The sequence below is a fragment of the Balaenoptera physalus genome (assembly GCF_965194825.1).
Source record: "Balaenoptera physalus genome assembly, chromosome: 5".
Lineage (NCBI taxonomy): Eukaryota > Metazoa > Chordata > Mammalia > Artiodactyla > Balaenopteridae > Balaenoptera > Balaenoptera physalus.
This window is the reverse complement of record NC_138884.1, coordinates 105,714,674-105,734,392: the sequence shown is the minus strand read 5'-3', so window position 1 is coordinate 105,734,392 and position 19,719 is coordinate 105,714,674. Positions and strand designations below refer to the sequence as shown.

The following is a 19,719-nucleotide window of genomic DNA, read 5'->3' as shown; positions in this document are numbered from 1 at the left end:
GGCGTGCGAGCTTCAGTAGTTACGACACGTGGGCTCAGTAGCTGTGGCACGCGGGCCCTAGAGCGCAGGTTCAGTAGTTGTGGCACACGGGCTTAGTTGCTCCACAGTATGTGGGGTCTTCCCGGACCAGGGCTCAAACCCGTGTCCCCTGCATTGGCAGGCAGATTCTTAACCACTGCGCCACCAGGGAAGCCCTGGGGTTATATTTCTGCTACATTTGTATTGGGTGAATCAAATTACCCACAAATAGGATCTATTTTTTTTTTAAGACTTTGACAACGTTTGACAGTTTTTTTAAATTGGAGTTATTTTTAACATTTAATATTTTAAAAACTTGACATGTAAAGATATTATGTGTCTAAACTGGCTTTTAGAGAGGGAATGACAATGGACATGCATATCCATGTTAATAAATAACATGAATTTAAATTAAATCAGAATTAAAATCAGGCAGGAATAGTGTGTAAACACAGGTTCCTCTGGGTATCTATATCCAGAAGCTACTTCAGCAGGAAAGATGGAAACGGAGAGGTGGAATTACCGGCTTGTGAAAGGAAACTAAAAACATTTAGATTTCTTCTGTGTGATTCTCAGAAGACCAAACAGGGATTTGACCTTTCTATCAAAGGCTTTTTATAAGTAAAAGAACAATAGAACTCTTGTGTTTACTAGAGTGTGAGATACAAAAGGCATGGTGTAGTCCTAGATTCTTGTGCTTACCTAATCTGGTTGAGATGAAATTTAGTTGCCACTGCTGGTGCATCTGGCTACCAGGTATTCACAAAACCTTGGTGGATCCTTAGAATGATGTTCCAGAGTCTGGTGGTATAATCTGCATCTAAATCACTAAGGACAAGGCAGGGCTTGAGAGAGCCATGGCTTCAGAGAGCAGCAAATCCAAAACAGCAGTGGTTTAGAATACAGTAGTGTTAAAAGATAGCTGAAGTTAAGAAATCCAGAACTCAGGCAGCCCTATGGCCATTGGAAACCCAGGAGTAAAATGTAAAATGGTTCTACTCCTCTATTTTTCATTATATACAATAGTTACATTTTTAATTAAAATATTATTTATGTTAACATAATCAGCTTATTTTTACATGAATATGTATTTTTAAATTGTTTTAATATTTATTATTTTTAATAAATAGGTAAATATTGCCCAACATACCCCACATAAACAAAAACATTTGGAGTCCTCAATAATTTTTTAGGAGTGTAAAGGAGTCCAAAAACGTTTGAGAACTGCTGGAGTACACTAGTTCCCTCACAGCATTCTATTTTTGTTCAATTAAATATTTATTATGTCTATTTTATGCCAGGCACAGTTCTGGGTGTTGGGAACACAGGTGAACAAGACACGCAGGCCCTGATCACATAGATCTTGTTTTCCAGTTCGCGTGTTGTGTGCGTGTGTGCATGTGTGCAAGGCAACTTAGTCAATGAAAAAGAAAAATGAACAAGATAATTTCAGGTTAAGTGTTCAAGTGCTGTAAAGAAAATTAAACAGGGTAATGGCTGGGAGTGGGGGTCCAATTAGACTGACGCTGGGAAGGTGACTTTTGATCTGAGGCCTGATTGGCAATGGGAAATCTCTGTTTTTTCTCTACTTCTGCCTGCCTCACTCACTCTGACCCCGCTGGCCTCTCTGTAGCTCCTTAAATATGCCAGGCAGTTTCCTTCTTCAAGGGCCCCCCGTCTAGAAAACTTTCCTAATTAAACTTTAGTCACTCCAGTGCAGATCTCCTCAGAGAGGCCTTCTCCAACCACCCATCTAAAATCCATCACTTGGGACTTCCCTGGTGGCGCAGTGGTTAAGAATCCGCCTGCCAATGCAGGGGATACGGGTTTGATCCCTGGTCCGGAAAGATCCCACATGCCACGGAGCAACTAAGCCCGTCCGTGCGCCACAACTACTGAGCTTGCGCACCCTAGAGCCCCGTGCTCCGCAATAAGAGAAGCCACTGCAATGAGAAGCCCCTGCACCACAACGAAGAGTGGCCTCCACTGACCACAACTACAGAACGCCCGCATGCAGCAATGAAGACCCAATGCAGCCAAAAAAAACTAAATAAAATCCATCATTAGTCATCCCCTTACTGGGCTTTATTGTCCTTCTTGGCACTTATCTCTACATGATTTCACTCTATGTATGTACATGTTTATCGGTCTCTCTCTCCCACAAAACAATGGTAAACTCTCCAAGGGCAGAAACTTGGGGTGATTGCTGTAACCCTCAGATCAGTAAATAGAGCCTGGGACATGGAAGGCTCAACAGATATGCTGGATAACTGTAAAGTTAATTATAGTGAAAAAATATTTAGCTTCTGAAAAGTTGAATAAGCAAATGTTTAAAAAAAAGATTAGCATAGTGACTTTCTTTGATGTAACCATAAATATCTAAAGCAAATAGCTCCCAGCACATAAGACAGGGAGCCTCAACAATGTTAAGTCGTTTTTGTTACCTGTATCTCCCAAGGGAAAATTTAGGGGACATTTTTCCTCTTTATTCCCGCTACAGTGACTGGATTAGTAATTGGCACACAGTGCGCTCTCAATAAATGTTTGTGGGATGAATGAGCAACCCCCTTCTACCAACGGGTAAACTGAGCCCAGAGAAAGCGCCTGGGCCGAAGTCATTGCAAGAGTTGAGAGCAAAGGCCGGGCTAGTACAGGAATATCCTGACTCCGCCAGAGGGCTCGCTCCACCGTAGTTACTGATTCCCCTCTCCACACAACTGTGTTAAACCCTATCAAAGCCTTCAATTCTCAAGTTAAAAAAGCAAAGGTAAAAGACAGGTTGCCTGCGTGACCGTAAAGAAGAGGGCACGAAGCACCAAACAAGAGGTTTCCCGGGCGTCCAACAGACGCCGACGGGCACTCAACACCGTCACGTGACCACTCATATCACGTGACCCGCGGCCCCAGCTCCTGCGCAGGCGCAGTGAGTCTCTTAGCCGCCATTTTAGAAATGGCGGCTCCGCTGGGAGGCATGTTCTCCGGGCAGCCCCCCGGACCCCCGCCACCCCCGCCGGGGCTCTTGGCCCAGGCTTCGCTTCTTCAGGCCACACCAGGCGTTCCGAGAACTTCTAACAGTACCTTGGTGGACGAGTTGGAGTCATCGTTCGAGGTAAGATAAGACGTGGGCGTCTGTGTTCCCAGCCTCCCTTTTCTGAAGCGTATGCTGCGCGAGCTTCTCTCTTTAGGTGATACCTGCACCTAAGTCGCTTGCATTAGTCTCCACATTGAATGGTGGCCGGAATTCTCCTCTGGTCGGCTGGCGGAGATGCGTAAACTTGACATTTCTGGAGCCACGTGGACTTGAAGTTTGTCTACCCCCAACCCTGGGACCCTTCTAGGTTTTCAGTGGTTTGTTCCCTTCCCACCCGATCCTTGGTTCCATCCCTGAGTATCCTTTCCCGCGTCCCTGCGTGTTTAGTACGTGCTCATCCTCTCCGGACCGCAGCGTCCACCCCTATGTCCTGTATCCTTTCCGTTGGTCTCCACCCTTAAACGGTCCTAAAGTAGTGGGACTTTTGGAGCTGAATGGAGTTATTTAAGAGTTACTGTGGGGAGGTTGGTACTAAGGACCGAGGAAGGAGGAGGAAGGCTGGGGGGTGAGGAGAGAGGCAGAGGTGACCCAAACTCTGAGTTCTGCTCAAACATTAACCCTGTACCAAAGAAGATGGGGAGTGGTAGCAGACAAAGGAGAGGTAAAAAACAAGTGCTTAGAAATAAGATGGCTTCCTGTGGTCTCTGAAGTGGAAGATGAGCCATTAACGTGTGGAAATTAAGTAACTTGTAACTGGAATTACCTTTTCTACATTTTAAATCCTAGTCGTGTGACTTTTATACTGTATATAATAGCAGAGTAGTTGATAAACATAGTTTGTAAATGAACGTGTTATTGGGGCTGCGTGGACAAAATGCTTTTGCTGATGGGGTGTACGTTCAAAAGTTTGGAGACAACAGATTTAAAGAACAGAGAAATCTCTTCCATCTGGGAGGAGGATGAGACGCCTTTGGGGTGGGGCTAAACCGTAAAGGAAAGGGACAGGTTAAGTTTTAGAGCAGCATCTAGCATTGAGAGGTGAGGTGGCTCTCATCGTGAGCTCTTGCTGAAACACTGGCCCTGTAGAAAGAAGTCCGCAGCTGACCACCAGCACCCTAATGCTTAAAACCCTTTAGTGGCTACCTGTGGCTGTTGGGATAGCCCAAGAGGTGCTGTGGTCTTCCTAACTCTGCATGTTCAAGTCTCTGCTCCAGACCCATCTCTTCTTACTCTGGCCACAGGAGACCTTCTGCTTGTGTTCTTCGTTTTCTCTTTGGGCTTCCAGGTCCCTCCCCCAGCTCACACATCACTTCCGCATCGACCCTGCCCTGCTGCTCTTTGTAGCACACTACATCAGGCTCTGTGAAGTCAGAGAACACCTGTTTTGCCCTCCCTCCTCTCATTGTATCTGTAGTGCTAATCCAGTGGTAGCAGATAGCAAGTGCTTGATGAATATTTGTCAAACAGTGAAGGAGCCTGTTATGTGTCAGGACCTGTCCTGAGTGCTAAGAATACACAGAAAACAGTTCCTGCCTTCAAGGAGCTCATGACTGTGCAGTGGAAAAAACAGATAAATGGCAGGCAGCTGCTGTGCTGTGGAATCAGTGCTCTGATAGGAGAAACCTGGGATACTCTGAGAACACATCTGGGCATGGCTGTCAAGGAGGGCTTCCCAGAAAACATGAAACCCAGGCGGGCATTGGGAATTAGCCAAGTGAAAAGGGTGGGGAGAGGTGCTACCTGGATCACCCGCCTAGTCTTCTCGCGAGACTCGGCTCAGCCTTCGTTTTCCATCAAAAGAAGTTATTTCTTACTCTAAAGTAAGATTCTTGATGTGTGAATGACATTTTTTTCTTTTGTGATATGTTTTGATCACACAGGCTTGTTTTGCTTCTCTGGTGAGTCAGGATTATGTCAATGGTACAGATCAGGAAGAAATTCGAACTGGTAAGAATTCCCTCATTGCTGATTTTACACTTGATGTGTTTCAGTCCCGCTTGTATCCTAAGAGAACTTTTCCAGGGAATAAGATTTGTGCAATCTCTATATACTGCTGGTTCTTTGTTCAGTTTATTGACATCTTATGTCACTCATAATGAGCCACTTGTAATGAATGAGCTTTTCGTATTGGTACCAAGACAAAGAAGACCAATAGTGTGTACTGCTTTTTAAAGAACTAAGTTGGCCTTCCCTGGTGGTGCGGTGGTTAAGAATCTGCCTGCCAATGCAGGGGACACGGGTTCGAGCCCTGGTCCAGGAAGATCCCACATGCCACGGAGCAGCTAAGCCCGTGTGCCACAACTACTGAGCCTGTGCACCTAGAGCCTGTGCTCCACAACAAGAGAAGCCACTGCAATGAGAAGCCTGTGCACCGCAACGAACAGTAGCCCCTGCTCGCCACAACTAGAGAAAGCCTGCGCACAGCAACAAAGACCCAACACAGCCAAAGATAAATAAAATAAATAAATTAAAAAAAATTCCTCTATGTCTTTTAAAAAAAATAAAGAACTAAGTTTTTTGCTTCCCCTTCCTCGCCCAAGTTCTGTCCCCAGAGAGGTACTTCTGATTTCTTTGTACTGTGTTTTAATGTTTCATTTTAACTGGAAATCATGATGTTAATTGCTGGATCTCCGGATTGTCTTTCTTCAGAAGAACTTTTGCGTTGTAGTTAGGTTTCTTATTCACCTGGTAAAAGCACAGATTATCTGCTAGTTAATGTTGCTTAACACATAGGGGGTTGGGGTCAATAATATTGCTGTGGGCAGGATTAAGATCCCCGATTACATCTACAAGAAGGTGCTGTTTTGATATTCCAACTGTTGATTTATGAGAGAGATATATGTGTCTAGTGTTTTTCTTAATTTAATATTTTGGTCTTTTTTTTTTTAAGGTGTTGATCAGTGTATCCAGAAATTTCTAGATATTGCGAGACAGACAGAATGTTTTTTCCTACAAAAAAGATTGCAGTTGTCTGTCCAGAAACCAGAGCAAGTTATCAAAGAGGTACAAGCTCATTTCTCTCCCTACGTTTAAGGAAGAGCAAATGTTGTCAAAATTCCATTTATGCTTTAAATGAGGTGCTCCATTTGCCCGTTAGTTATAGTGGGGCTTCATAGCTTGAGTGTAAAATGTTGGTCGTCATTGTTCATGACAGCCTGGACCTGGGGGTCAGGGGTGGAAAGCGGTGCTTCAAACACAGCAGCTCTCAGCTTTTACTCGTTTCATACACTGGCTTTCATGGAAGATTTTTCTTTTAAAAGAAAAAGGTTCTGCTTGAAAGGTTGAAAAACCATTAATGTAGATGATAAGCTCATTTTGAACAGGAACTGATCTGTGTGTCCCTGGTGCCTTACACACAGGAAGGGCTCTAGGCAGTGCCTTACACACAGGAAGGGCTCTAGGCAATTTTGTTCAAGGAACCGAAAAGTAAGTGTTCTGTCCCAGGCTCCTTGAAACTCAGGATTTCATTTATCTCAGTTGTTTGAAACCAGGGTATTTGGAAGTGTGTTGAGGTTGTCATTAATGGCATTTAGTGGATAGGGCCAGGGCCTGCCCCCTGCAGTGTGGAAGAGGGAAGAATCTTCCTGCCCAAAACACAGTGATGCCCCCAGTGGGAAATACTAAATTGGGATGATTATTTTTTTAGCAGTTTTTGAAATAACTCCCCCCACAAGCTGAGCAATTAGTCAAAATGTTCGTTTTATTCTTTGATACCAGCTGTTGAGAACGTGAATGGTAAGAAGGTGATATTCTTAAAATTCACCATATCAGATCATTTCCTGATTTGAATACCTGAGTGAAAGTCTAGGTGTTCAAGGCCAGGTCTTAATACAGGATTTTAATACTGTTACTCGTTAAAAAGCTCTTGAAATGAGATTTTAACACTTCATAATCTGAAATGATAGAACAGTGGCTGTGGATTCTTTTAAAACAGTTTCAGATTCTCAGTGTTTTAGATTCTTCTCACAGTAGCCTTTGGACAGAGAGAAATACTGAGTGCCTGGAGACCAGGATGGGAAAGAGACTGACTTCTTTTTGCCTGTCCTTTGGAACTTTGGAATTTTCTAATGTGTGTATTACTTACTAAAAGAACATGAATTAAAAATAAAAACTGTTAAGCAGGCATCTTTCATGAGAAGAGTGGCTTTGGGTTATTCAAAGTATGCAGCCAAGCAGAGTAATCAGCCTAGTATGGTTCAGTCGGTTCTCTGTTTTGAATTTACTTCTTAGTGCTCTTAACTAATCAGGAACTATGTTTGTGTTTTGTGAGTTTACTCTGGCTTCATTGCTTTCGTTTGTAGGATGTCTCAGAACTGAGGAACGAATTACAGCGAAAGGATGCTCTGGTCCAGAAGCACTTAACAAAACTGAGACATTGGCAGCAGGTGCTGGAGGACATCAACATGCAGCACAAGAAGCCAGCCGACATCCCTCAGGGTTCCCTGGCCTACCTCGAGCAGGCGTCTGCAAATATCCCTGCACCGATGAAGCAGAGCTGAGGAAAAGCCACCTGAACGTGAGCTGGTGGCCGAGTCAGCCCAGACACAGGTCTGTCAAACATCACTTCTTGTAGACATGACATTTGGGGAGAACTCTTTGCCAGAGAGTGAGATGATTTTAGTTTTGTGCTCTCATCTAAAAATTTCCCCCTATTTTTATAAGCGTTATTTCTGGAGTACTTTATAAAATGCTTATTGCTTTGGTAAACCAAGTATATTGTCTTTAGCAAAATTTAAGACTGTTAATATGGTGCCGTTTACAGATTCCTTTTTATGTTTTGTTTTTTGCTGCTTGTTTTTATTATTTTTATTTTTGTATGAGTGTTTATCTCTGTTTCCAGTTTTAGATTATTTTGTATGATCTGAGGGGAAAAGCTTGTATGATCTGATCTGCATATCAAAGGGTGAGGATTTTGGTTGTAGGCCTTTTATGATAATTTACCCATCAGTGGCAGTATATAAAAATATTAAATTTGCTGTTTTTCGAGACTGAACTACCTAAAGAAGAGGAGTCTAATGCAACGATGTAACACTTCCAGAACCTCAGAATGAGGATATTTTGTAAATAGGTTGGAAGAGGATTATAATATCGTAGGTTAGTGTAGTAACTGTTACTGCAGTAACGTAGTGCTATAGGAATCCAGCAGTATCCTTAAGTTAATGTTGACTTTTATTTGGGGTAAGTTTATATTTTGTGTAGTGTTCATTTACTTTTGGGGGAGGGTAGGAGCAGTGATATGCTAGTGATATTCATTTCTGCAATAATCAGTTTAAGTAACAGAACGGACCCTGCTCTCAATAGGGGCATAGGTGAAGTGTGAGGGTTAAAGATTGCTGTGATTATCTCTGAGTTTTGAGTTTTGTTTGTTTGTTCTGCTATTTGGAGCAGATTTTTTCCATTAATGAATTTCTTGCTAATGGGTGGTGTCGATTCCAAGGGACTGGGGCCTCGAGGTGGGAGGTTGGCTGCAGGGTGCATGGGAGACTCAGTGTTTGGGAAGATACTTTACCCTCTGTCGGTCACACAGGCCACCTCAGCTTCTCTGTTGAACCGCTGTTGAGAAGTACAAACCAGCATCGTGCCTGGTCTGCTGTTGAGTAATACAGACCGGCATTGTGCCTGGTCTCCTTGGAGGAGGCTTTGGAGGAGGCTTTCCTCTCTCTGTTGTTCACATTCCCTCATTAGATTACAGCCCTTCTCCCTCACCCAGTGCTGCACTATCTCTTGAGCAGGCAGCAATTCTGTGACTTGGTGTCTTGGCTCGCTTTCCCTCCAGTCTTGAAGGCCCCGCCCCACCTACCTTGACATCCACTCAAGTTCCCGTCTGGCCTGGACGGCACCTGGTCTCTGCAGCCTCCAAAGGCCCTCTCTGTCGTATCCACAGGACACAGGACTTCTTGTCTCTTCTGCCAGCCTTGCTTGGTTCTCCCTCTGCAGTTAGTGATCTGTCTCTTTGTTCCTCATGAGAAGTAGGCATTATTCTCCTCTGAATATACAGGGACCACTTATTATCTTTTATACATAATAACTTAGTACTTATTTTTGTTTGTGTGCGTTTGTGTATGGTACACAGCCGGAGGCCAATGAATTTCCTCATTCAGAGTATATAGTTAAACAAAGCTTTTAAAAGTTGTTTTCAATCACATTATCTGATTTCAAGGTTGTTAACCTGGTCATCTCGTGCCAATTAGAAGCTCTGACTGGCAGCTGTAGATTTCTTGATTAAAAACCTAACTAAATTGATTACATTTTAGGCATTCTTTCAGTAATGAAGAGGTGCTTAGTGAAAAGTTCAGGAACTATTCTATTTGGTGCTTAGTAAAAATATTTTGAATTAATGTGTGTACCAGTTACTGTCATTTCTTTACTAAATTCAAAAGTTTTCTGGCACATAAACATTTCACTTTTTTCTGTTTGTAAATATCTTTTTCCTTTTTAGTGACATCTTGCTGGTTGACAAACAGAAAACCCTCTGGGATGCCCTCTCCCTCAAGGAGAAAGTAATGAGCCATCAGCTGGACTTTCCCTCACCTTCCCTCTGGGGATGACAGACCAACCCACATCTTCAGGGCATCTTTATTCCCTTCGTGGTCCATCTGCTGAAGCGCTTACCCTGTATAAGATGAACCTTTCCACAAATGATCTGGGTCCAGGCCAGTTGCCTTCTCTAGGGTTTAATCCCTTGGGGACTCTCTGCCCCCTGCAGCTCACAGAATTCTTGGTCTTCCCTGCTGCGATGCGATGCCTGAGCGCTGCCCCATTTCCCGGCCCCTCGTTCAGTCTCCAGCTCCTCCACGCTCCCCGCCCCCAGGCTGTGACGTGTGGCTCCACAGCACCAACTGTGCTTGTGATGGCTCCCAGCTGCTTCACTGTGACACTTCATCATCTTCTTTATTTGAACTCATTCTCTTATTCTCTTTAATACATCTCCCCTTCTTTTCTCTTTCCTCTTCTCCCCAACCTCTAAATGTTGACGTTCCTGAGGGTTTGGTCCTGGGCCACTGGAGGCCACGAAGGAGCCCTGCTCAGTTATCTCAAAGGCCATGCTCTTTCCTGGGTGTGACCAAGCACAGTGGGGACGCTGGATCTGTGTCATTTCTGCCCAACACAGACCCCTCTAATGAGCAGTGCCTGCTCTGGAGCTCTTCAGCGTGGCCGAGGCTTTTTCTCCAAACTCTGCTGTTGTCTAAGCCTCTTCCCCAAATCTTCCTTGGCTTTCTAGACGGGTGTCAACTCTCCGTCAAAATTGAAGGCTCTTCCTGCCTCCTGCTTCTTCCCCTTTATTCAACACAGGTGTTTCCCCTGAGAAGGGCGGAAACCTGCCCCTGACAAGGGATGCCGACCCAGCACTGCTTGGCCATGTTATTCTCCTACGGGACAGAAGCAGTCTCAGGATACCAGCCTCCTAGATAAAGCTGCTCTGAGACCGTGATAAAGCAAGACAAACCAAAACCACTTCACAACTTTGTCTAAGCACAGGAAAAAAAAAACAAGGTCACTGTGCCACCCCCCAAATACCAAATATTCTCCTGGCTAAAAAATAAGTGACTGCTTTTTCTTTTTTTTTTTTTTAAACCATTTACAGCTTTATCTCTGGTCTGCCCTTCTTATAGATAAGATTTATTAAGACACTCAGTCATAGAGTTGCCCCTGCCTTCTGACAGCATCCAATCTAGAATGAATCCCTGCTTCTTTAGACCCTCCTGGAAATCACCCAACCAATGCCAAAATCTTACGATAGGTTCTTTCTAACACCCTCTTTCTGAGAAGCCCCACCATTCTCCATGATGGACATTCTCCCTGTGTCCAACAAGTAATAAAGCCAACTCATTCAACTATAGGTGGGTTTCTCGTGGTCTGTTCCTCCACCTGTGTCGGGGTATGCCTCCTGGAGGGCCCGACTGACACGCTGCCACGGACGCGGCCTGAGAGCAGGCAGGAGGGTGGGGTTGGGGACTGGCTCGCTTACTGTCCAACTGGCAAGGAAGACGCATCCTGAGGGTATGTGAGGTACAGTCACTGGCTCAAGAGGGTGGCCCAGTTATTGAGGATCCCACCAGCGGTGCCCTGGGCAAGTGTCCCAGTGGAAGGGAACTTTGTCAGTGCACGGATTCGAACATTTGGAAGCTAAGGGGGAATACTGCATGTAAGAACGGTGGAGTTGGCAGGTTATCACTACGCTGTCTCGACTCTCAGCAAAGGGACAATGACAAAATAACTGTTTAATGCTCAGTGGCAACTGTGAGTGCCCAGGGCATCTTTGGTTACCTCCTGCAGGGGGAGAACAGACAGATGAGGAGCTAGTAGGAGGTAGCAGATCAAAACCAATATTGCATCTTGGGGGTAATGGTGGAAATTAGTGCTATCCTGAGAAATCTAAAGGATGCTAGGAAGCTGGTCCCTATTATAACTCCATTTACTTTCCCAGCTTTGCCCTTGCAGAATCCAGATAGAGGCTGGAGAATGAGTATATACCAAGTAGCCTCAGTTGGAACTGCTGTGTTGGATGTTGCACTGATGCAGAGCAGTAGTAAGGACTCAGGTATGTGGTGTGCAGCTGCTGATTGGGTGAATTCATTCTTTTCTCCCCAAATTAAGAAACAGTTCGCCACAATGTTCCTTTCCAGTTTTGCTCCAGGAATATGTTAATTCCTCTTCTCTGTCATAATAAATATGCCTAAAGAGATTTATCGTCAAATCCTGTTGTTTCTCCCTCCTAAATCAATTCTGAATCAGTTCGTTTCTCTTCACGTCTGCTGTTACCTCCAAGCCATCCCCATCATCTCTAGACCAATCTGCTCTTGAGAGATGGATGGAACCAGATTATGCAAGAGAAAACAATAATGTTTTATCTCTCACATTTCCTTGTCAATATTATCTAGGGTACAGAGAGGTAGAATTTCATTCACTGCTGGTGAAGGTGTAAATTGCTAGAAACTTTCTGGTAATTTGGTAGTATCACACAAAAAGCCTAGGCGTATCCTTTGATGCTTTACTTCAATACTCAAGGAATATGTCCTAAAGAAAAAAATGATAGAAGCATGCCAAGATTTACTTAACAGACACAATCGTTTGCATATAACCTAGAAATTTAACATGATCTTTCACTTGCCTGCAACAAGAAAGGAGTCAAGACAGATGTGGGGTCTCAGTAAAATTCTATCCCTGCAGCATGTGTTATGCTGAGTTAAAGGACAGTAGTATAAAGTGCAGCCTCCTTTGTTAGTCATCAGGAGTTGCACAGTAGTGGGAAAATAATTTCAACAAACAAAAGTAGAACTACCTGTATGTAGTCTTTAAAACACAAACATTATCCTACAATGCTCACCCTAAGCAGGTAACAAAACTAAAAAATACTTGACACTGAAAAATAATACGGCATGTTACACGGATAGTAACAAGTATTTGCCTTTAAAAATTTATGTTATTGGGCCATGTGTTTTGATTAGGTAGTAAATTTACTTTTAAATTGTGAGTCTGAGTTGTAATTGCATTTCTCTCAAAATGACATAAGTGCGTGAGCAGCTACGTTTTATTTTTTTTATTTTAATTAATTTTTAACATCTGCATTGGAGTATAATTGCTTTACAATGGTGTGTTAGTTTCTGCTTTATAACAAAGTGAATCAGCTATACATATACATATATCCCTATATCTCTTCCCTCTTGCATCTCGCTCCCTCCCACCCTCCCTATCCCACTCCTCTAGGTGGTCACCAAGCACCACAGCTACGTTTTATTGAAGATGATCTGACTGAGGTTAATGTGAACTTCCTATTTCCAAGTTCAGCCTTCATCTAATTTCACCTTTCTTTGGAAAATCAATACAAATCACAACCATTTTTATTGCCCAGTTGTTTAAAGTTTTATTCAAAGAGCAAAGATTTGATGGTGCATAGAATAGACAACTGTTTATGGGCCACTTGCTGGGCCAGCACCAAAGGATTGAGAATATATTTTGACCACTAAAAGTTGTACTGAGTCTTGTCAAATTGCACCGCTCCATCAGAGGGTCCGACAGCTCAGCGTGGACTGACAGCGAGGTCAGCATTGTGAATGGCCATTCCCAGTTCCCTTTAATCTGCTAAGCATCCATGCAATGGGGAAGCAATGCACCATGAGGCAAGACTAGAGGTTCAGTAGATCTTTCACTTCAAAGAATAATCTAGAAACCATCACAAATGACCAAGTTGATGCTACAGTCATTGAAGTTGAGATGTATGACGGGGTGAGGCTCAGTTACTCACAGAAAAATCCTGGCAAGGCCTAATTCCAATTCATGATTAGTATCATTACCCATATTTTGCTTAAACTTCAAAAAGCCCCTTTGAGGTAGGTGTTCTGCCCTCTATAATCTTCTTCATGTCCTGGACCTAGGAAGTCAAAATACTGATCCAAGTATGCCAAGGTCTGCTATAGTCCATTCCTAGTAGTTTTGTTTTCTTTGGTTTTTTAAAGTTGGCTTTCCTGGTTATTTTGAGCTTTGTTTTATTCCTCTACCTATTGAGGTTACATGTGTATTTTGGAATTATATCATTTACATAGAAACACTTTTCAAGTGAAGATGACCAGCGTCCTAGGAAAATGAAACCAATTTAAAAGTAGACCATGGGGGGCTTCCCTGGTGGCGCAGTGGTTGAGAATCTGCCTGCTAATGCAGGGGACACGGGTTCGGGCCCTGGTCTGGGAAGATCCCACATGCCGCGGAGCGGCTGGGCCTGTAAGCCACAACTACTGAGCCTGCGCCCCGCAACGGGAGGGGCCGCGATAGTGAGAGGCCCACGCGCCGCGATGAAGAGCGGTCCCCACACCGCGATGAAGAGTGGCCCCCACTTGCTGTAACTAGAGAAAGCCCTCGTACGAACCGAAGACCCAACACAGCCAAAAATAAATAAATAAATAAAATAAAGTGGCTATAAAAAGAACATTCTCTTATTAAAAAAAAAAAAAAGTAGACCATGGAAATCACAAAGTCTGATATTCCACAAGGCGGATTGCAATCTTACGGACACTAGAAATACCATGGGTAGGTCATCAGTAACAATAATATTTCCCTATGGGCGCTTTCTGATAACACTGGCTTGTTTTATCTTAATGTCACAATGAAACAGTATGAAATGTTAATGTAAGAATTTGTTTTAGCTATGTATGTAAATCATATTACAAGCAAGTTATTTGGTTGGTTGGCTTTTTAGTTCATTCCTTCAATCAGATGCTTCAAAAGAAATGTGTTTCAAATATACACTTTATGATCAGTTTAAGGATCAGTTTAGAAAGAAAAATATTTGGTAAACCATTCCTGGTGGGCTGAGCCCTGCTTCTGCTGGACTTCTTTGGGTTGGGCTGTTTCATCATCTTGTGTCCTAAAAACAAACAAAAAGTTTTCTTAGATGGTTTTGAAAATTATTCAATAAACAACTTAATACTCTACCATCTTTTCAGGGAAAGATAACTGCTGCTTTACTCTTAAAAAGATACTAGAACATGATGGGCCAATATTAGGAGCTAGAAACAAGTTGTGAAGGATGGGGATGGAGAGGGAGCATCTAATTCCGGTTTTGAAAACAGAAGGTTCACCATTGTTTCACTTAACACTAATGAGGCATATTTTGCAACATGTACTATTTATTTCAGGCACAAATTAAACAATAAACCCCCTCCAAAAACAGGTAAAAGAAGAAATGGTTAATCAATACAGTATTACACTTTATGGCTTCTTCAAAAGTTATCTGATGTGCTCTGGCATTTCAATGAGGTTGTGAAATTAGCCTAATAAATTGAAAAGGGGAGACGGTAGGTAAGAAAGTACAGTGTATACCTGTCTGAATGGTCTCTAACTGCATTTGTGAAGCTTCTTATAAAACTGGGGGGACATCCCCCGTGGTCTAGTGATAAAGAACCTGCCTTACAATGCGGGGGACGCAGGTTCGATCCCTGGTCAGGGAACTAAGATTCCACATGCCGCAGGGCAACTACTGAGCTCGGTGCCTCAACGAGAGCCCACATGCCGCAAACTACAGAGCCCACGCGCCCTGGAGCCTGCGCACCAAAACAAGAGAGAGAAAACCCACATGCCACAACTAGAGAGAAGCCTGCGCGCTGCAACAAAAGATCCCGCACGCCTCAAGAAGGATCCCGTGTGCCACAACTAAGACCTGATGCAGCCAAAAATAAATAAATCTTAAAAACAAACAAACAAAAACACAGTGGGAACACAGCTTTAAACAGAGGTGTGTGATAATGAGATGAACTGTGGCCAGTCAGGCTGGCTCTGGCAGTTAGTAGACAGTGTGCTTGGGGCTCCAGGCCTCAGTGTCCTCAGCTGTGACACAAAGGGCTGGACTCGTTCAATGACTGACAGGAAGTCCTTCCAGCTCCACACTCATATTTGTCCAAATAGCCTTGGGCAGGTAGGGCCTTTGGAAAAGGAACATTTCAGAAGGGGCCCTTTCAGAAATGCAAACTTCAAAGCCCAGAATTAAAGATTTTGCTCTGAACAGAAGGCTGGACAGGAAGGAATAAACAAAGGGGAGGGGCTTCCCTGGTGATGCAGTGGTTGAGAGTCTGCCTGCCAATGCAGGGGACACGAGTTCGAGCCCTGGTCCGGGAAGATCCCACATGCCGCGGAGCAAATGGGCCCGTGAGCCACAATTACTGAGCCTGTGTGTCTGGAGCCTGTGCTCCGCAACAAGAGAGGCCGCGATGGTGAGAGGCCCACGCACCGCGATGAAGAGCGGCCCCCGCTTGCCACAACTGGAGAAAGCCCTCGCACAGAAACTAAGACCCAACACAGCCATAAATAAATAAATAAAAAATTAAAAAAAAAAAAGGGGAAATCACACATTTCTGGAAGAGAAGCACGCTGCAAGGGCTTCTGGAAAAATAAGGCAGTATCAGAGATCATCATGCGTGATCAACCAAACCCACAGATTAAGAGGCCTTAAAATTACAAGATTATACAATGAATCTTGAGAAATAACCTTAATAATAATAGTGGAAAATTACTGAATGCTTCTGTGCCAGGTCTTGTGCTAAGCATGTCCTGTGGATTAATTCCTTCAGTCTCACATGAGTCTAATGAGGTAGGTGCTGTATTATCTTCATTTTAGAGGTGAGGAAACAGAGAAGTCAAGTGAGCTGCCCAAAGCCAAGCAAGCTAAGAACAAGGACGACCAGAATTTGAATCCAGACTCAAGGCCAGATGATGAGTCCATCTTCTGTGTGAGCCACTCTGAAGTGGTCAGCTAAGTGATTCAATGTCCCCTGTCTAATCATCCATGGGGAAAAAAAAAAAAGGTTTTCTGGAATTTGGTATCAGGAGTAGTGCCTCTTCTAAAGAGTGACCTATTTCCCTTCTCTTACATATCTTCCTTTTTGGCTGGGTTGTAATTTGTCCAAGGCAGGGCCTGTTTCGTTACCCTTTGTATTGGCCCAAGGGCTGGGTATTTAACAGGTACCAGAAAGGAATACTAATTTCCCTCCTGACTATGGGAAAATGGAATCATAGCTTTGGCCCCCTACCTTGTGGCAGTTTTTACATCTAGAGATGGGGTAGGTTTGTAAGGCTGGCCACAGCTGGGGCCTGGGTCCAAGCTGGGTGACTTAGTTATCGGAGGAGTGTTGATCCTGGAGCTCAGGTCGCCACTCAGAAAGTTCTTAGCATAGGAAGCGAGGTTTGGCACACTGACCACTCGGCTGGGCACTTCCTCCATCTTCTTTTTCTGTTGGTATTAAAGAAAAGGCCTGTTAGTACCACCCAAAGAGGCATTATTGTAAAAGTAGATAAGGCCTGCCCAACCGAAATTATGTGAGCAAGGAGGCAATAACTTACATGTTATTTTTTAAAGCATTTTTTCTTCCAATCCACTTTGTGCTTTAAAAAAAACACAGGCTCATAATCTCTTATCCAAAACTTCTGGTGACAAATGTGTTTTTTAATTTAAAATCTTGTTTTAGATTTTAAAAGGCTATATAACACCCCCAGCAGAAGCTGGGCCCACCTTGTCCTCAAACACATTAATATTTCTGGAGTGAAATTTACATTGTGTCACACCAAGAGGGATATATAAACGTTACAAATGAGCTTACATGAATTCAGCTTGGGTTAGGTTTCCTGTCCTATGAGTTACCAAAAAAATACAAATTTTTAAGCACTTTAGGATTTTGTGATAGCAGATGAGATTTGGATGTGAATATTCTCACTGTAGTAAATTCCAAAAATTTTTATAAAAGGAAAAAACGTTACAGTGAAGGATTCTTCTCTCCTTCCTATCACCCAGATATAGCCATTATTAATAGTGACACATTTATATATAAAAAGTTTGGAGAATTCAAAAAACTCATAAAAATAAAAAACACACATAATCTGCCTAGCCAGATATAAATACTGTTTGTTAATAGTTTGGACTATTTCCTAGGGGTCTTATTTTCAATGAATATTCCTCTAAATGAATGCCAGACAATTGATAAATAAGCTGCCATTACCTTTGGGAAAAACAAAGCCAGCAGAATTATGTAATGCATTGAAACCAGTAGGACCAATTTACCTTCATGGAAGGGGTCAAATACCCTGGGCGAGGATTGAAAGAGAAGGACCGATTCCGATGGGACACTGCGCTGGGGAATGCTGTGTAGTGAAATCTTCTCTCCTCCTGGAAAAACGATACAACTGAGTCTAAATGAGCCTAACTACACAGCACACTGAGTTTAATTTGAAGGAAGATGGCTGTGTGAGAGCAGACTACAGAGAGGAGGAAAGACCAGGGAAGGGAGGGGAAGTCAGTGGGAATCAAGCTGCCATCCACTGAAGCTTTGAGGAAGCACCTTTATTTCTGGGGCCTTTGTGTCCCCAGCGCCCCTTGTGAAGGAAAGGGCGAGCTTTTTTGGAATGCCTTAGGGAAGTCAGAGATCCAGGTACTCTTAGGATCTGAGCAGAATCTACTGCAGAAGGTTATTAGTTAAGACAAAGAAAAAGAAACACCCAGGTACAATCACTATATGGCCAATCTTTACCTGTGTCATTCTCCACTTTTTTCTTTCCTGCTGTATTGTTTTTAAAGCAAGTTCCAGTTGTATAATTTCATCTGTAAAAACATTGAGGGCTTCCCTGGTGGCGCAGTGGTTAAGAATCCACCTGCCAATGCAGGGGACACGGGTTTGAGCCCTGGTCTGGGAAGATCCCACATGCCGCGGAGCAACTAAGCCCATGTGCCACAACTACTGAGCCTGCGCTCTAGAGCCTGTGAGCCACAACTACTGAGCCCATGTGCGACAACTACTGAAGCCTGCACGCCTAGAGCCCGTGCTCCACAACAACAGAAGCCACCGCAATGAGAAGCCCAAGCACCGCAACGAAGAGTAGCCCCCCCTCGCTGCAACTAGAGAAAGCCCGCGTGCAGCAACGAAGACCCAACACAGCCAAAAAAACCCCAAAAAACAAAAAAACATTGATAAGTGTTTCTAAGGGATAAGGACTCTTTTTTTAAAAAACACATAACCACAATACCTTTGTCACACTTAGCAAGCAAGCAATTCCTTATCAGTATCATCTAATTTTCAGTTGGTGATTAAGTTTTCCTCTTCATCTTGACATGAAGCAATGTGACTGGGGAGCAGGAGGGTGCAAGGATGGGTGTGAGATACAAGTGTGCATGTGTATTGTGGGAGGATGTGTGGCTGTGTAAGCCACCATAAGACCATGGATTTTACTCTGAGAAGGACAGGGAGCCACAGGAGGTGCTGAACAGAGCCGTATTGTGGTCCGACTTACATTTTTATAAGATTACTCTGGTCGCTGTGAGGTCAACAGAGTGGGGTGAGGCCAGAGTGAGTGGGGAGACCAGTGGACTCTCCATCATGCATGAGAGGCAGCAGGGCCTGGACCAAGGTGGTGAAGGTAGAGATGGCGGGAAGAGGCTGGACTTCTGATGTGGCTAATTAGCTGACCCGCGTGGGCCACGCTGACAGGAGCGAGTGTATCACCCAAAGTCCCCAGAGCTGAATGTAAGCCACTGGGAGCTGGCTTACAGAGAACTTTCAACCAAAGCTTGGAGCACAGGAAGGCTGGGCAAAAGCCTAAAGCAGTGGTTAAAGTGTGAGGAGACATGAGTGTGAGGTGCAAACCATTCTAGATTTTCCCAAATGCTGTAGGTTAAAAAAACCAAACCAATACCAACATCAGGCAGATGGTGTGGGACGTGAGAGTGATTTTTTTTTTTTTGCCTTCTACTTTCCTGTGTTAATTTTTTTTAGTGAGCATGTATTTTTTTATATAATAGGGGAAAAATAACCAAGGACCTTTTGTAAGGTGGTTTTAGGGTTATCAGGATTACAGTTTTAGGCACCCATGGAAGTGCTAGGCTAAAGCGAATACCCCGGACAGCCTCACCGTGAGCTGCTTGATGATCTCCTCCCTCTCCTTCAAGCGGGTCTGCAGACGGCCTATGAGCTGAACGTCCTCCGGCCTCGACTCCCCGTTCCCTGGCTTCTCTCCGGAATCTTTCAGTCTGTTTCGAGCAGGCGTGCAGTTAGCCACCGTGCTGCAATGACTCAACCGCAAGGAGGGAGAAGAGGTGGGCGTGATGGGGACGCTGCTATGTTGCTTGGCCTGGCCGGCCACTCTCTGTTCACCAAAGGGGAAACTGAGGCCCAGAGAGCCTGCCCAGGGCCACC

The 19,719-nt window shown here is 43.9% G+C and overlaps 2 protein-coding genes across 6 annotated transcripts in view; one reads left to right on the top strand and one right to left on the bottom strand.

Moving 5' to 3' along the window:
- Positions 1-2,944: 2,944 nt before the first annotated feature.
- Positions 2,945-11,747, top strand: MED28 (mediator complex subunit 28). The gene is made up of 4 exons (XM_082462674.1): positions 2,945-3,127; positions 4,930-4,996; positions 5,940-6,052; positions 7,351-11,747. The coding sequence occupies exons 1-4, from the start codon at positions 2,969-2,971 to the stop codon at positions 7,546-7,548; spliced, it is 537 nt and encodes a 178-aa protein (XP_082318800.1). The 5' UTR covers positions 2,945-2,968; the 3' UTR covers positions 7,549-11,747.
- FAM184B (family with sequence similarity 184 member B) overlaps positions 10,602-19,719 on the bottom strand; it is a 123,454-nt gene continuing 114,336 nt past the window's right edge. For 2 of the 5 annotated variants that reach the window (XM_082462623.1, XM_082462624.1), the window contains exons 15-18: positions 19,436-19,553; positions 17,595-17,699; positions 16,570-16,769; positions 10,602-14,411 (exon numbers count right to left, since the gene is read on the bottom strand). In XM_082462623.1, the coding sequence (XP_082318749.1) occupies positions 14,318-14,411; positions 16,570-16,769; positions 17,595-17,699; positions 19,436-19,553 (517 nt within the window). In that variant the 3' untranslated portion in view covers positions 10,602-14,317. Of the gene's footprint in view, positions 14,412-16,569; positions 16,770-17,594; positions 17,700-19,435; positions 19,596-19,719 lie in introns of all 5 variants that reach the window. The other 3 variants (XM_082462621.1, XM_082462622.1, XM_082462625.1) reach the window with 3 other exon arrangements.

Coding starts and splice junctions, on each gene's coding strand:
- MED28 (XM_082462674.1), top strand. CDS start 2,969: ATGGCGGCTCCGCTGGGAGGCATGTTCTCCGGGCAGCCCCCCGGACCC. Junction 4,997..5,939: donor TCAGGAAGAAATTCGAACTG/GTAAGAATTCCC, acceptor TTTTTTTTTAAG/GTGTTGATCAGTGTATCCAG. Junction 6,053..7,350: donor CAGAGCAAGTTATCAAAGAG/GTACAAGCTCAT, acceptor TTTCGTTTGTAG/GATGTCTCAGAACTGAGGAA.